Source organism: Nannospalax galili, unplaced genomic scaffold, assembly GCF_000622305.1.
Source record: "Nannospalax galili isolate Female #2095 unplaced genomic scaffold, S.galili_v1.0 scaffold591, whole genome shotgun sequence".
NCBI classification, from domain to species: Eukaryota; Metazoa; Chordata; class Mammalia; order Rodentia; family Spalacidae; genus Nannospalax; species Nannospalax galili.
This window is the reverse complement of record NW_008330926.1, coordinates 4523832-4541735: the sequence shown is the minus strand read 5'-3', so window position 1 is coordinate 4541735 and position 17904 is coordinate 4523832. Positions and strand designations below refer to the sequence as shown.

General features: G+C 44.1%; 1 protein-coding gene across 1 annotated transcript in view; it reads right to left on the bottom strand.

Annotated features, from left to right (window-relative positions):
* Nup210l (nucleoporin 210 like) overlaps nt 1-17904 on the bottom strand; it is a 125284-nt gene that overhangs the window by 1212 nt on the left and 106168 nt on the right. The window contains 5 exon segments of the mRNA XM_008855152.3: nt 349-453; nt 6320-6524; nt 7804-8051; nt 9533-9682; nt 15743-15869. Coding sequence (XP_008853374.2) covers nt 349-453; nt 6320-6524; nt 7804-8051; nt 9533-9682; nt 15743-15869 — 835 coding nt within the window.

The window sequence follows — 17904 nt, the reverse complement described above, 5'->3', positions numbered from 1 at the left end:
GGTTTTTTTTTTTTTTTTTTTTTTTTTTTAGCTTTAGCTAAAAGATGAGGAAATGCATGTGTAGGCAATAGTTGTAGCAGTCATCCTGATTATACCTTACAGCAAAGGTATCTTGGTGGTTTCCACTTGAGTGGTGGTGGTAGTTGGCCTTGTGTCTAGTGTGCTGGTTCTTTGCTAGTAAATTGAAGAGGACTTTTTAGTCCCCTAGGTAACTGGGCTAGGGAGGCTCAGTGTCAACTGCTTGTCAGTGAATTAGTTGTGATAAACAGCTAATTTTCATCCTTGTTTAGTTTGTGAAATAAAATGAAGTCAGTTGCCAAGTCAAAGTCCACCATGCAGGCCCCTTACCTAGAAAGATGAAAGCTGTTGATGCCAGCACAGCGAAGAGAGTAAAGAGCAGGCTCTGGTAAGAACCAACAAAATGTTTGACGATACCTGAACCTTCACAGTGATCTGCATTGCCTTAACAGGACAAAATACGTTAATAATTAATAGCATATCTAGAGCAGGTGGTGTCTGAAACTGGTCATTAGAGTATTGGGGGGGGGGGTGCATGGGAGGAACTGGAGGGGAAAGAGGGAGGGTAGAAATGATGTATTTTTAATGTACTAGTTGTGGTGCTAGTACCCTGTGATTCCCCGTAGAGGATCGCAGGACAGCCTGGGGTAGACTGGCACCCTGTCTGAAGTCCTCTTACCTATTCAAAAGTGAAATTCAGAACCCAGCCCTTAATCTTAGCGTTCATCTGTTTGTTTTTCTATCTCCACAGTAATAAAATCTTGGTTTATGAGCCCATATGTCCTGTGTTAACAAAAATTGCTTTAAAATCTGCCATTTGAAAACCCCTGCCCCCATTTGATATTTTTTCTTCTTTTTGAGACAGGGCGTGTGCCACCATAGGCTAGCTCTGAGTGCTGGGACTGCTTGCACATTTCATCATATTTGATTTTAAAAAAAAATAATATATATATGAATAAATATATATAAATAAAATTTATTTTTTTGATCTTTTTGAGACGGAGTCTTCCTGTAGCCCCAGCTGTCCTGGAACTCACTATGTAGACCAGGCTGGCCTTGAACTCAGATCCGTCTGCCTCTGCCTCCCAAGTGTTTTATATGTATGTGTATTGCCTGCATGTAGGTGAGTGCACCCATGTTGTGCAATGCCCGTGGAGGACAGAAGAGGCTGTGGGATCCCCTGAACTGGAGTTAAAGACAGTTGTTAGCTGCCATGTGGGTGCTGGGATTCGAACCTGGGTCTTCTGCAGGAACAGTGTTCTTAACTACTGAGCCATCTCTCCAGTCCCCATATTTGATTTTTATCTAGTTCTGGGGCTTCATGCTTGCTAAGTCAGCACTCTTCCAACAACAAATCCAGTTCAAAACTTTGTAGTTAATCATTTTTTTGGTAGTTTTGACATCTGATGGGTCCCATCTGAGAGTATTGTTTTTAGATGTATAAATAGGAATAAAATAAGTTAAAAAATAAGCATGGTTGTATTGCACAGTTGTCAGATGTTTGAAAAAAATCTAGGTACAGGTCTAATTACTGTAACTTTTTTTCCTTTGTACTCAGCCCCAACACTTGATGTATACCTGAGGAAGACTTTGAACTTCTGGTCCTCCTGTCTCCACCTTCCAAGTATTGTTCTAGTACTCTAGGTTTTAAAATTATTGCAATAAAGGGGTTGGAGAGATGGTTCAGCCGTTAAGAGCACTGACTGTTCTTACAAAAGACTTGGGTTTGAATCCCAGTACCCATGTTCCAGGGATCCGATGGCCTCTACTGTCCTGAGCACTGCACGACATAGGTGCACTCACACACATACGAGTATAGCACTCATACACATAAAACAAATAAAACCTCAAAAAATACATCCCCTCTCCTCCAAAAAAGAGGAAAAGTACAGATTGACTAGTAGAGTTCTACTAGTAGGACTAGCCCCTCAATTTCTTCCCCTTTTTTTCTACCCAGGTATGCCTGTTAAACAGTTTGTCCCACTGGGCTATAAATGTGCTTATACTACTGGATTAGGTATAACATTCACACAAAAACATCAAAAGCTGCTTCATGGCTCAGTGTGGATGCTTGCCCAGACTGTGGAACCCACATGGAGAGATTCAGACTCCCTCGATTATTCTGACTTCCACATACATGCACACTGAAGTGCACACAAACATCACAATCTTTTTTGTGGGGGTGGGGTGGGGCTGGAGAGAGGTCTGAGCAGTTAAAAAGTATTGGCTGCTTTTGCAGAGAATCTGGGTTCTCAGCACCCATGTGACTAACAATGTTTTTAACTCTAGTTCCAAGGGATCCAATGCCCTCTTCTGGCTTCCATGGGCATTGAATGCACTGGTACACTTAGATGCAGGCAAAACACTCATACACAAAATAAAAAATTATATCTATGTTTTTGGTCTTTGAGACTTGGTCTCCTCAGCTGGCTCGGAACTCAGATCTGCCTGCCTCTGCCTTCCAAGTGCTGGGATTAAAGGTGTGTACCATTACACCTGGCAAAAAATATATTAAAAAATACATTTTTGTGGGTCTGGAGAGATGGCTCAGTGCTTAAAAGCACTGACTGCTCTTGCAGAGGACCTGGGTTCGATCCCTGGCACCTACATGGCAGCTACAAACTGTCCTTAACTCCAGTTCCAGGGGAATCCAAAGCCCTCTTCTGACCACGGCATTGCATGACATGGGTGCACTCACATACATGCAAGCAATACACTCACACATAAAATAAAAATCATTAAAAAATTATTTTTGTTTATGAATATATTGCTTGCGTGTGTGTTAAGTGCACCCATGTTGTGTAATGCGCACAGAGATCAATAGAAAGTGTCAGATACCCTGGAACTGGAGTGATGGTTAACCACCATGTGGGTCCTGGGAATCAAACCCTGGTCCTCCACAAGAGCAGTTAGTGCTCTTAACTACCATAAATATATATATGTCTTTTTGAGACAGGGTCTCCCTGTAGCCCCAGCTGTCCTGGAACTCACTATGTAGACCAGGCTAGCTTTGAACTCACAGAGATTAGCCTGCCTCTGCCCCCTGAGTGCTGGGATTAAAGGCATGCACCACGCCTGGCTTATATATAAAATATATTTTTGGTCATTTTAATATAAGGACTCCCTGTAGCCCAATTGGCCTAGAACTCAGAGATCTGCCTGCCTCTGCTAGGATTAAAGTTATGTGCCACCATGCCCAGCATAAAAAAATATTTTTTTAGAAAAGCTTTTCTTGTGGGTTGGAGATACGGGCCAATGGAGTGCTTGCCTGACATCCATGAGGCCTTGGGTTTGATCACCAGTATCACATGAAACCTGATATGGTAGTGTACAAGCCTATAAGCACTGGGGTGAGGGGTGCCTGGAGGCAGAATAGTCCTTGAGGTTGCCTTTGATGTCTAAATTCTGAGTTGAAAGCCAGCCATATCTGAAAAACCTGGACTGGAGATGGGGCTCAGGAGTGCCTGCCCTTGCAAAAGACCCAGCATCCAGGTCAGCCAGGGCTACATAGTGAGACCCTGTCTCAAAAAGCCAAATAACAAAACCTTTTCTCCCATTAAGAAACAGGTTCAGCTTGATTCGCCCCCAATAATTATGAGGACTAAAGTGTTAAGAGAACGGTCCTTTGGCTTTGAATATTAACACAACACACGTCTTTCTGTTTTCATCCCATCTAACCTTGCTATCATTTCTAAACTGGAATTAGGATCAGGGAAGCTAAGTTTTGTTCTGTAGTTACCCACATATGCCAGTTGCCTGATCTGAAAGTATCTGCTAAATACTTTCAAAGAAAACAAAGGTTTAGAATTTGTTTTGGTCTTTGAGATGGCTGACTTTGTGCTGCAATCCTCTACCTTCCAAGTGCTTGGATTATAAAATTAACCTGGTAAGTTTTGTTCCCCCAGATCTACCAGTCTCAGTCTGGCATCTGGTGCTCCCCCCACCCCACAGGGTCTCAGTCACTGTCCTGGCTGGGTGTGGTGGCGCATGCCTTTAATCTCAGCACTCGGGAGGCAGAGGCAGGCGGATCTCTGTGAGTTTGATGCCAGCCTGGTTTCCATAGTGAATCCAGGACAACTCGGGCTACAGGGAGACCCTGTCTCAAAAAGACAAAAAGAAAGACAAAAAAAATTCAAAAAAAAAAAAAAAAAAAAAAAAAAAAAAAAAAAATCACTGTCCTGCTTTGAGTACTAGAATGATAGGCATTTGCCACCACACTTTCTGAGAAGTTTAAAATAGGGTAAATAGTTCACTTGACAGAATTGACATGGCTGGAATGGTAGAGCACTGGAACATTTGCTGGCTATGCCTAAAGCTGACCAGTCTGTTCCCTGAACCACAAGGATCAAAAAAATTCAGAATTTACATGAGCAGATAAAGAAGTTTGATGTATGTTAGTCTGCTGTAACAAAGGTCACAAATTTAACTCCTGTTGAACTGGTGTAACTTGATTTTTGAGACAGGACCTTGCTATATATGTAGCCCAGGCTGGCCTTGAGTTCCTGTTTCAGCCTCCCAAACATTGGGCTTAGAGGGTACTCAGTTTTTAATTTAGTATTATTTAAGTATAAAATTAACTGAGGCTGGGAATGTAGCTCAGTTGTTAGAGTGGCTGCCTAAGCATACAGGAAACTGAGTTCAGTACCTAGTACCTCAAAAGGGGCATGCTGGTGTACACCTCTATTTCCAGCACTGAGGAGGATGAGAGGGGAAGGTCAGGAGTTCAGGGTGCTCTGCTAACTTCAAGGCCAGTTTGAAAATTCAAGGCCAGCTTGGGATACATGATACCCTGTCTTAAAAATCTGGCTAGTTGCGCCTAAGCATACAGGAAACTGAGTTCAGTACCTAGTACCTCAAAAGGGGCATGCTGGTGTACACCTCTATTTCCAGCACTGAGGAGGATGAGAGGGGAAGGTCAGGAGTTCAGGGTGCTCTGCTAACTTCAAGGCCAGTTTGAAAATTCAAGGCCAGCTTGGGATACATGATACCCTGTCTTAAAAATCTGGCTAGTTGCGGGGGTGGGGGGGGTGGGGGGGTGCAGGAGAGATGACTCAGCAGTTAAGAGCTCTGGCTGCTCTTAAAGAGGATCCAGGTTCTGCTCCCAGCACCCACAGGACAGCAGTTCCAGGGGACCCAATGCCTTCTTCAGGCCTCTGAGGGTATTGCACATACATGCATGCAGGCAAAATACACGTTAAATATAAATCTTTTTTTTTTTTTTCGTCTTTTTGGAGACAGGGTCTCCTTGTAGTCCCAGTAGGCCTGGAACTCACAGATCTGCCAGCCTCTGCTTCCTGAGTACTAGGATTAAAGATGTGTGCCACCATGCCTTGCACAAACCGATTTTTTAAAAAAGTAAAGCTGCCAGGCATGGTGGCACACGCCTTTAATCCCAGCACTCGGGAGGCAGAGGCAGGTGGATCTCTGTGGGTTCAAGGCCAGCTTGGTCTACATAGTGAGTTCCAGGACAGCTGGGGCTACAGGGAGACCCTGTAAGACTAAAAAAAAAAAAAAAAAAAAAAATGGGGGCTGGAGAGGTGGATCAGTGGTTTAAGAGCACTGGCTGCCCTTCCAGAGGACCGGAGTTCGATTCCCAGCACCCACATTGCAGCTAACAACCTGTCTGTAATTCAGTTTCAGGGAATACAACACCCTCTGGCTCTGCATGACAACGGTGCACTTACATGCAGGCAAGACACTCATAGACATAAAAATCAATTAAAGCGTGGTGGCGCACGCCTGTAGTCCCAGCACTTGGGAGGCAGAGGCAGGCGGATCTCTGTGAGTTCAAGGCCAGCCTGGTATACACAGTGAATTCCAGGACAGCTGGGCCTACAAGGAGACTCTGCTTCAAAAAGAGAATAAAAAAAAATAAAAAAGTAAAGCTGGTGTGGTGGCACACTCATGCCTTCAGTCCCAGCACTCAGAAGGTCTGTGAGATAGAGGTCAGTCTGATGTACATGTGGAGTTCAAGCTGGGGCTACAGGCAGAACTTGTCTCAAAAAAACCCAAAAGAAAAAAAGATAGGGACCCTATCTGATACATTCTTTCCCCATCTAGATTAAAAATAGAAATTCAGGCTGAAGGGATGACACAGTGGCTAAGAGCACTGGCTGCTCTTGCAGAGGACCTGGATTTGGTTCCCAGCACCCATGTGGTGGCTAACAACCCTCCTAACTAGTTCCAGTGGATCCAACACCCTCTTCTGACTCCATGGGCATTTTACAACACAGGTATACTTACATAATGCAGGCATAACACTCATACACGTGAAATAAAAATAGAAATCCCCAATGCTCACCTGTACCAGGTTTATCCTTCATAGCTCTGACTACCACAACCTTACTTTGACTGGTGAGCGCACAGGAAATATTAATGAAAACAGGTGACGCCATCTGCTGGAAGGCAGTGAAGTTGACTGCTCTTACTAGGTAGATAATCAGGCCTGTCATGAGGGTAGAGTGCCTGTGGCTGGACACTGCTAGAAATGGGGAGCTGGAGAAGACCTTGGAGGAAAGAAAACACTTGTTTGAAAGAAGATAGGTCAGTATTGTCTGAAATAGTACAAGAATTTTTAAGATCTGGATTTCCAGCTAGCCATCTGACAAGTCATTTACTTTTTCACCACCTTAGATGTATTAGAAGATAGGGACGAGACAGATGGCTGTTGGTAAAGTGCATGCCTTGCAAGCCTGAGAACCCTTGTCCAATCCCCAGCACCCCGTAAAATAGCTAGGCATGGGAGTGTGCCTATAATCCAGTCCTGGGGAGGCAGAAACTGGAGGCTCCTTGAGGCTATTCCAGGTTCAGTGGGAGAAATGAAAAAGTGGAGGATCTGGCATGGTGACACCTTTAATCCCAGCACTTGGGAGGCAGAGGCAGGTGCATCTCTTGAGTTCCAAGCCAGCATGCTCTACATAGTGAATTCCAGTCCAATCATGGCTATATGGTAAGACCCTGTTTCCAAAAACAAAACGAAAAAAAAAAGCAGAAATGCTCTCTGTTAGAAAAAGACATCCAAAGCCCTCTGTCTCCACACACATGCTTACATATTGACATACAAAGATTAAAGTCTTACTATGTAGAAAGCAATTGAGGAAGACTGATGCCAAACTCCACCCTCCACACTTGGACACACACACACATGGATAAAGAAAGATGAGCTGAAAGACTGAAAGGCTCATACAGCCCAGGCTGCCCTTAAATTTGCTATATTGTTAATGATGACCTTGAACTTTTGATTCTCCCAAGTGCTGGGATTACAGGTGACACCAGGTATCCTCAGCCCAGGAATAGAAAAAATTTTAAATACTTTGGGGCTGGAGGGATGGTTCAATGGTTAGAGCACTGGCTGCTCTTGCAGGGAACCTGGGTTTGGTTCCTAGCACCAACATGGTGGGTAACAACCCTCTGCAACTCCAGTTCTAGGGGATCTGATGCCCTCTTCTTACATCTGTGGGCACTGCACAACACAGGTGCACTTACACAACACTCATAAATATTTTTTAAAAGAATTTTAAAATGGAACTTTTTTTTTTTTTTTTTTTTTTGTCTTTTTTGAGACAGGGTCTCCCTGTATCCCCAGCTGGCCTGGAACTCACTATGTAGACCAGGCTGGCCTTGAACTCACAGAGATCTGCCTGCCTCTGCCTCCCGAGTGCTGGGACTAAAAGCGTGCGCCACTACGCCCGGCAATAAAAGTCTATCTTAAAAAAAAAAAAAAAAAAGGCAACAGAAAACAAATCCCTAGTCTCCAGTACTGTTAGTTCAGACATTGACACATACCTCTAGGCTCTCAAGAACTCTATCCACTCCCAGGACTCTGAGCTCCCCGGTGTCTTTGTGCCTGAGAACCAATTCTGACTGGTTCATATAAAAAGCTGGGATGAAAGGAATGAGAATTCTTTGCATTCCATTCTTTCTGTGTTCACTGACCAGGGTGGCCCACCCATAGACTGAAGTGTCAGCCAGGCTGAGGGCTTGGTGCAACTCCTCTGACTTCTCTCGAACCTTGATTAGGCAGACATAGACCCCTGAAAGAAAGAAAAACTGAGCAGGAAGGTTCAGAGGTTCAATGGAGGCAACTGAATTAGGATAGTAAGGAAGAATGTAGGAAGAAAAAACATGAACAGTGTTGAGCATTCAGTATCGGTACCTTATTGACCACTATGAGGAAAATATCAGAGAAAAAGAACCCACAGCTGAACTTGATGCCTAACAGTGCTAACCAATAAATAAGTCAACATGTCTGTGTTAAATAATATGGCACAGCAGGGTACAAAGGACTAAGCATGCAGAAGGAAGAGGAAAACTTTTGGAACTTGGTTTTGTTGCCTATGGTACCACCTCTTCTCTGTTCCCCTTCCCTGGTGATTAGGCATCACATGTTCTAGTAAGTGCTTTATCACTGAGCCATACCCTCAGTGCAAAAGCTTTCCTCCATCTGCAGCTCCTGCTCTAGTGCTTCATACGCAGTGTTTAACACTTTGCTGAATGAACCTGGCTTCAGTGGTTGTTCATTACCCATACTGTTCAAACCAAGTGGTCTAGGATTAGAGAGCCCCTATGATGTAGCATTATTCTGCTTATACCTTTTATTTGATACAGTCATACAAAGACGGACAGATAAACATACACATGATATATATTTTTCAATACTGAGATTGAACCTAGGGCCTCCCACATTGTAGGTGATCAATCTACCACTGAGCTATATATCCAGCCCTCTTTTTACTTATTATTTTGAACATAGTCTCAGTTTAGTTGCCCAGGTTAGCCTGCAGCTCAGGCAGGCCTTGATTGTGATTCTCCTGCCTCAGCCTTCTGAGTGCTGGGATTAGAGGTTTGTACCACCAGCCCAGCTAAATGCTGTCAGTTTAGATCAGCTGATTTAAAGCCATTCCAGGGTCATCTTATTTCCTGTTAATGCCATTCAGTTACTTGGACTAGTCAAATACTATGATACATGTTGAAGATAAAAGATGAATTAGACACAGTCCAGACCTTCAGAGAATAAGGACCAAAAGATAGTAAATGAGCTGGGCATGGTGGTACAGGCCTTTAATCCCAGCACTCGGGAGGTAGAGGCAGACAGATTTTTGATCTTGAGGCCAGCAGGGTCTACATAGCAAGTTCCAGGCCAGCTTAGTGGGACTCTGTCTAAAAAAAATAATTAAATTATGGAAAAACACAGGGTGTTCTAGGCAACTTGTGTTAAAAGTTGGTTGAATAGGACTGGAGATGTTGCTCAGTTGGTAGACAGCTTGCCAGCCATGCAGTAAGCTCTGGGCTCAATGTCCAGTAACACATTAAACTATAATCCCAGCACTCAGGTGGAGGCAGGAGGATCAGTTCAAAGTCATTCTTGCATTTGAGGCCAGCATGGGATACATGAGATTGCCTCAAAAAAATGTTGATTGAGAAAGTTTTCACAGGTAGATAAAATTAGACTGAACAGATTCCAACAAGAACGGAAAGGGACAAGTGCACAAACAGGCAAACAGGCAGGAACTACCTTTTTCAATGCTGAATTCTGAATGGACATGAAAAACTTTACTTGCTGGAATATCTAACAAAGTATTACTGAACTGTACATGGCACCGCATGAGAGTCTCTGGAAGAAGTACTTTTGTAATGGCCAAAGCCTGATTTGGTGTGCAAAATCCTAAGAAGCAGAAAAGATAAATTACAGTTACTAAAGAGACTTTGTACAAGGAAAGATTATGGGGGTTGGAGAGATGAGCAGTGGTTAAGAGCCCTTGCTGCTCTTGCACAGGACCCAAGTTTTGTTCCCAGCATCCACTTTGGGTGACTTACAACTGCCTATAACTCCAGCTCCAGAGGACCAGACACTTTTCTGACCTCCACATGCACCCATACATACATGTGATATTCACACACATGGATACAGGCATAAGTAAAAATAAACTCTTAAAAAAAAATAAAAAACAGCTGGGTGTAAGTGGCACATGCCTTTAATCCCAGCACTCTAGAGGCAGAGGCAGGAGGATCTCTGTGATTTCCAGGCCAGCCTGCTCTATATAGTAAGTTCCAGGCCAGCTGGGGCTACAAGGAGACACTCTTTCAAAAGACCAGAAAAAAAAAAACAAAAAAAAAACCCAAAAAGAAAGCACAGCTCTGCTGCCATCCAGGTAGATGAACAGACCTTTGTCTCTGCTAAATTGAATGGCCATAGTGGGGTTTCTTATCAATACATAAGTGGTGTCTGTGGTGTCCTTTTTCAAAGTTTTTTGTTATTCAACAGTAGAAATTAGGTTACAAGAAAGTTGGATAGGGCCAGCAGGCGAAAGCACTTTCCATGCAAACCTGACAACCTTAAGTTTGATCCCCAGAAACCAGCTGCCCAGATGTGGTTCACATCTGTCCCAGTATTCCTACAGTGAGATGGGATGCAGACAGGAATCAGCTGAAAGCTTACTCAGGAACAGAAATAATGAGAGAAACCCTGACTCAAAGTGACGTGGAAGTAGAGAACCAAGAACCAGCTACTGAAGTGTGTGTGAATACATAAGTCTTAAAAACCAAGGAAGCTGAACATTTACTAACAGTAAAGCACTCAATATGGGAGGTAGCAGTTAGTCTAGGAGGTTTGTTCTCCATACATGATTGCAGTATGAATCAAACCCCAAATACCTAAAACTTTTCCACAAGTAGTGTCATAACAGGAACCATGTAGCCAGGAAGAAATGGATAGCACTGCTTGGTTCAGCTGGCATTCGTCTAGATTAAATAGGTACTGATTTCCTGGCATCTTGTTAACAGGATTTTCCCCTGTAGTTTCTGTAGTCTTCAGTCTGCCAAGGCTCTTTCTCCATTGCCTGCATACCCCATTCTGATCTGTCCCAAACATGTATCCACACCTTAAGTGTTTCTTTCCTTTGGTTTTTAAAAAATATTTTATTTTATTTTTTATATTTTATTTATTATTTTTATTTTATGTGTATGCGTGTATTGCCTACATGTAGGTAAGTGCGCCCGTGTCCTGCAATGGCTGTGGAGGACAGAAGAGGCTTCAGATACTCCTGGAACTGGAGTTAAGGATGGTTCGTAGCCACCATGTGGGTGCTGGGAATTGAATCTGGGTCCTCTGCAAGAGCAATCCGTGCTCTTAACCACTGAGCCATCTCTCCAGACCTTACCATTTTTATTTTATGTGTATGCGTGTATTGCCTACATGTAGGTAAGTGCGCCCGTGTCCTGCAATGGCTGTGGAGGACAGAAGAGGCTGTCAGATATCCTGGAACTGGAGTTAGGGACAGTTGTTAGCTGCTATGTGGGTGCTGGGATTCGAACCCAGGTCTTCTGCAAGAACAGTCAGTGTTCTTAACTGCTGAGCCATCTCTCCAGCCCTCTTCCCCCCCCCCAGCCCCCGCATAAGGATTCTTGTAAAAGAAGCTGTCCTTTCATATTCTGGAAGGTGGGGTTTGTTTGTTTATAAAATCATAAATTGATGACACACATCTGCAATCAGGGGAGGCCAGCCAGGGCTACATAGCAACACCCTGTCTCTAAAAAATAAAGTCGTGGGGCTGGTGAAATGGCTTAGTGGGCAAAAGCACTTGCTGCCAAGTCTGATGACCTGAGTTTGATCCCTAGAACCCACATAGTAGGAGAGGACTGACACCCAGGGGTTATCCTCTGTTCTCCATTTGTACACCATGGCATGTGTCCCCACCAACACACATGCACAAAACAACTAAATTAAAAAAGATAAAGCCATGGCTTGGACAACAATAGGTGAATGTGCTATACAAAAAAAAAAATTTTTTTTTTGTCTTTTTGAGACCGGGTCTCCCTGTAGCCCCAGCTGTCCTGGAACTCACTATGTAGGCCAGGCTGGCCTGAACTCACAAAGATCGACCTGCCTCTGCCTCCCAAGTGCTGGGATTAAAGGTGTGCGCCACCACACCTGGCTTTTTAAAATTTATTGTTTTTATTTTATGTGTCTGAGTGTATTGCCTGCATGTAGGTAAGTGCACCCTTGTTGTGCAGTGCCCTCAAAGGTCAGAAGAGGCTTTCAGATCCCCTGGGACTGGAGTTGTTACCTGCCATGTGGGTGCTGGGATTCAAACCTGGGTCTTCTGCAAGAACAACCAGTGTTCTTAACGGCTGAACCATCTCTCCAGCCCCACTATACAAAAAACTCTAAGCTGGGTGGGGTGCTTCAAGTCTTTAATCCCAGCACTCTGGCTGCAGAGGCAGGCAGATCTCTGTGAGGTCTAGGCTAGCCTGGTCTACAAAGTGAGTTCCAGGCCAGCTGGGGCTACAGGAAGACCCTGTCTCAAAAAGACCTAAAGAAAAAGAAGGAAAGACATTTTTAAGGGGCTAGAGAGGTTGCTCATAGAGGAGTACATAGTGAGACCCAGTCTTAAAAGGAAAAAAAGAATATTTGTTGCTCTTCCAGAGGACCTGAATATGGTTCCCAGCACCCATAGTGGGTGACTCTCAGCCACCTGTAATTCCAGTTCCAAGGGATCCAACACCCTTTTCTGGCCTCCAAGGGCAGAACACATGACATTCATTCACAGACACACAAACAGATCAATAAAAATGAAAATAAGCCGGACGTGGTGGCACATGCCTTTAATCCCAGCACTTGGGAGGCAGAGGCAGGCAGATCTGTGTGAGTTCAAGGCCAGCCTGGTCTACATAGTGAGTTCCAGGTCAACTGGGGCTACAGGGAGACCCTGCTTCAAAAAGACCCCCCCCCAAAAAAAAACAAAAACCAATAAAAATAAATTGCAAAAAGGAGAAACATGCTGGGTGTGGTGGAACATGCCTTTAATCCCAGCACTCTGGAGGCAGAGGTGGGTGTATCTCTGTGAGTTCAAGTCCAGGGTCTGCATGTGGGTAAGTGCACCCGTGTGGTGCAATGCCCACGGAGGTCAGGAGAGGCTGTCAGATCCCCTGGGACTGGAGTTATGGACAGTTGTTAGCTGCCATGTGGGTACTGGGACTTGAACCCGGGTCTTCTGCAAGAACAACCAGTGTTCTTAACCGCTGAGCCATCACTCTAGCCCTTAAAAAGTATTGTCTGTGAGCTGGGCATGGGTACATGCCTTTAATCCCAGCACTTGGGAGGCAAAGGCAGGTGGATCTCTGAGTTCAAGGCCGGCCTGGTCTACATAGTGAGTTCCAGGCCAGCTGGGGCTATGGGGAGACCCTGTCTCAAAAAGACCAATAATAATAATAAGAAAATAATAATAATAATAATAATAATAATAATGACAATGGTTTTGGACAGATGGCTGAGCAATTAAGAGCCCTTGCTGCTCTTACAAAGGACCTCAGTTCAGTTCCCAGCACCCACATTGGTTGGCTCACAACTGCATGTAACTCCAGCTCTAGGGGATCTGACACCCTCTTCTGGCCTCCATGGGCACCTGCACACACAGCATATATATATACATATACACATAAATAAAAATAAATCCTTATTATTAAAAAAAAATTAGGGGCTGGAGAGATGGCTCAGCAGCTAAGAGCACTGCCTCTTGCAGAGAAACTAGCACCCACATGGTATCTAACAACCTTTTATAACTCCAGATCTAGGGTATTTGATGCCCTTTTCTGGCTTCCACAGGGATGTCATTATACAGGTGCACTTACATGCCTGCAGGCAAAATACATATAATAAAAATAATTTAAAAATTTTTTTTAAAAAATGGGGCTGGAAGGCAGAGGCAGGTGGATCTCTGTAAGTTTGAGGCAAGCCTGGTCTACATTGCAAGTTCCAGGTCAATTGGGTCTACAAGGGAGACCCTGTCTCAAAAAGACCAAAATAAATAAATAAATAAATAAATAAATAGGAATATAGAATAATCTACAGTGATAAATAATAAATAAATAAATAAAATGGGGTGGGGCTGGAGAGATGGCTCAGCTGTTAAGAGCACTGGCTGCTCTTGCAGAGGACCTGGGTTCGAGTCCCAGCATCCACATAGTGGCTAACATCTGTCTATAACTCTAGTTCCAGGGTTTTGACGCCCTCTTCTGACTTCCTCTGGCATTGTACAACACGGGTGCACTTACATGCATGCAATACACTCATGCACATAAAATAAAAAATGAAATAATTAGGGGCTGGAGAGATGGCTCACCAGTTAAGAGCACTGACTGTTCTTGCAGAGGACCCGGGTTTGATTCCCAGCACCCACATGGTGGTCCAAATTGTCCTTAACTCCAATTCCATGGGAATCCAAAGCCCTCTTCTGACTTCCATGGCATGTAGGTAAGTGCACCTGTGTTGTGCAATGCTCACATCGATCAGAAGAGGCTGTCAGATACCCTGGGACTGGAGTTACAGACAGTTGTTAGCTGCCATGTGGGTGCTGGGATTCGAACCCAGGTCTTGTGCAAGAACCACCAGTGTTCTTAACCACTGAGCCATCTCTCCGGCCCCTAAAATATTTTTTTTACAAAAATTGAAAAAAAAGAGGCGTTGGGGATTTAGCTCAGTGGTAGAGCGCTTGCCTAGCAAGTGCAATGCCCTGGGTTTGGTCCTCAGCTCCGGAAAAAAAAAAGATGTTGCTGGGTGAGGGTGGTGCACATACCCCCCTCTCTTTTTTTTTTTTTTTTTTTTTTTTTGGTCTTTTTGAGACAGGTTGCTATGTAGACTAGGCTGGCCTCAAACTCACTACGATCTACCTGCCTCTACTTCCTGAGTGATGGGACTAAGCATGTGCCACCATACCTGGCTCCTTTTTTTTTTTTTTTAAGAAGAAAGTAGTAAGTAGGTTGATCTTATTTTAAAACCTTAATCCAGGGCTGGAGAGATGGCTCAGCAGTTAAAAACACTGGTTGTTTTTGTAGAAGACCTGTTTTGAATCCCAGCACTCACATGGCAGCTAACAACTGTTTGTAACTCCAGTTCCAGGGGATCCAACAGCTTCTTGTGTCCTCCATGGGCATTCCACAACACAGGTGCACTTACTGACATGCAGGCAATACATGCATACACATAAAATAAAAATAATAAAAATTAAAAAAAAAAACACCTTAATCCAGGCTAGGGGTGTACAGAGCTCTTACCTGATATACACAAGACCTGGGTTTCGGCCCTTGTTTTGATTCCAGTATCAAAAAACAAAAACAAAAATGAAAAAAAGAAAACAAACCAACCAGGCCTGTGCTCGGTGTGCATGCCTTTAGTTCCAACACTCAGGAGGTAAAGACAAACAAATCTCTCTGAGTTGGAGGCAAACCTGGTCTACATAAGGAGTTCCAGACCAGTCAGGGCTACATGAAGAGACCCTGTCTCAAAAACCAAACCAAACCTGGTGTGGTGGTGCATGCCTTTAGTGCTTGGAAGGCAAGAGGCAGGCAGATCTCTGTGAGTTTGAGGCCAGCCTGGTCTTCATCTTGCTAAGTAGCCCAGGATGGCCTTGAACTTACTGCAGTTCTCCTCCTGTAGTCACCCAAGTCGCACAGGTATGCGCCACCATGCCCAGCCAGTAAAGAAAACATTACTGCCAGGCGTAGTCCCAGCACTCGGGAGGCAGAGGCAGGCGGATCTCTGAGTTCAAGGCCAGCCTGGCCTACATAGTGAGTTCCAGGACAGCTGGGGCTACAGGGAGACCCTACTTCAAAAAGACTAAAGAAGACCGAAAAAAAAAAAAAAACATTACTAATCCAAAGGGGTAAATGAATCGAGGAAAAGGAGAAAGATGCATATAATCATAAGACCTACAGTTAAATCCCTTACCTTTGAGGTTGACATCATTTCTGCCAGTGCTGATGAAGACTTTGAATACTGCTGAACTGGGGGTGTTGGTGAGGTAAGTCTTGAGGTCATAACTGAGTGCTAACCTTGATGATACATTGACTACTACCTGTCAGCAAACCAAAGGAAAATTTGTGCCCATATTTTTGGAAAATCTGGTCCCCTTCCTCTGCACCCCTTATAACTTACTTCACTCAAAAGTATCAGTTTCATACAAATACAAACTGATCTCGGAAGGCAGAGTTCGAGGCCAGCCTGGTGTACATAGCAAGTTCCAGGCCAGATGGGGCTACAGGGAGACCCTGTCTCAAAAAGACCACCCCCCCAAACAAAACAAAAAAACCCCAAATACAAACTGATATTTTCTTTCCCTCCCTCCCTCCCACCTTCTCTCTCTCTTTCCTTTCTTTTTTCTCTTTCTTTCTTTCTTTCTTTCTTTCTTTCTTTCTTTTTTTCTCTCTCCTTCTTTCTCTGTTTATGAGTGTTTTGCTTACATGTATGTAAATGTAGCACATGCATGCAATGCCCACAGAGGCCAGAAGTAGTAAGATTCCCTGAAACTGGAGATAAGGATGGCTGTTAGGCTGCAATGGCAGTGCTGGGAACTGAACCCATGTCCTCCGGAAGAGCAGTCAGTGCTCTTAACCACTAAGCCATCGCTCCAGACCCCAAATTGATATTCTGACTTTTTTTTTTTTTTTTTTTTTTTTTTTTTGAGACAGGAGCTCCCTGTAGTCCACCTGGCCTGAAACTTGCTATGTAGACCAGGCTGGCCTTGATCTCACCTGCCTCTGCCTCACAAGTGCTGGAATTACAGACACTCTTGGTTTATGTGCTGGTGCAGATTAAATCCAGGGTTTCATGAATGCTAGGCAAGCACTCTACCAACTAAATTATATCCCTACCACAAGAGAAATGTTTTGTTTCATTATGTCTCAGCATTCTTTAGTGCTAGGATTTCAGGCATGTAGTACCACACTTAGTCACACTAATCTCCCTTTGTTTTTTTAAAGATTTATTTATTTGTAGCTGGGCATGGTAGGGCATGCCTTTAACTCTAGCACTTGGGAGGCAAAGGCAGGTAGATCTCTGAGTTTTATGCCAGCTTGGTCTACAAAGTAGTTCCAAGCCAGCTGGGGCTACATGGAAACCCAAAAGAGACCAAAAAAGAAAAAAAAAGAAAAGAAAAAGCATTTCTTTATTTTTATTTTATATGTATGAATGTTTCACCAGTATATATGTGTGTGTACCATGTGTATGCCAGGGTGGTCAGATCTGGAATTGGAGTTACAAACAGTTGTGAGCCTCCGTGTGGGTGCTGGGATCCAAACCCAGGTCTTCTGCAAAAACAAGTGCTCTGAGCCATCTCTCCAGCCCCACAGTGATTTCTTAAAGACTTACTTTGTGTGTGTGAGTGAGGGTACATACCTGTCATGGTGTGCCTGTGGAGGTCAGAGGACTTTTCAGGAATTGGTTCACTTCTTCTACCTTGTTTTTTGTTTTGTTTTGTTTTTTTGGGGTCTTTTTTGAGACAGGGTCTCCCTGTAGTCCCAGCTGTCCTGGAACTCCCTATGTAGACCAGGCTGGGCTTGAGCTCACAGAGATCTGCCCGCCTCTGCCTCCCAAGTGCTGGGATTAAAGGCGTGTGCCACCACACCCAGCCCTGTCTTCTACCTTGTTTTGTGGCAGGGTCTTACTTATTTCTGCTGTTAAACTAGCTTTTGGCAGATCCCTGTTTCTGCTTCCTGTCTCACTATAGGAGGACTGGGACTAGGGATGTGTGCTACCATATCTGATTTTTTAAAAAATATTTTATTATTTTATTTATTATTTTTATTTTATGTGTATGTGTGTATTGCCTGCATATATGTGAGTGCATCCGTGTCGTGCAATGCCTCAGAGGTCAGAAGGGGGCTTCAGACTCCCCTGGAACTGGAGTTAAGGACGGTTCCTAACTGCCATGTGGGTGCTGGGAATCAAACTTGGGTCCTCTGCAAGAGCAGTCAGTGCTCTTATCCATTGAGCCATCTTTCCAGCCCCCATATCTGACTTTTTATGTGGGTTCTGGGGATTGAATTCAGCTCATCAGCCTTGTGTGGCAAGTACTTTTACTTGCTGAATCATCTCCCCAGGCCTCACGGTGA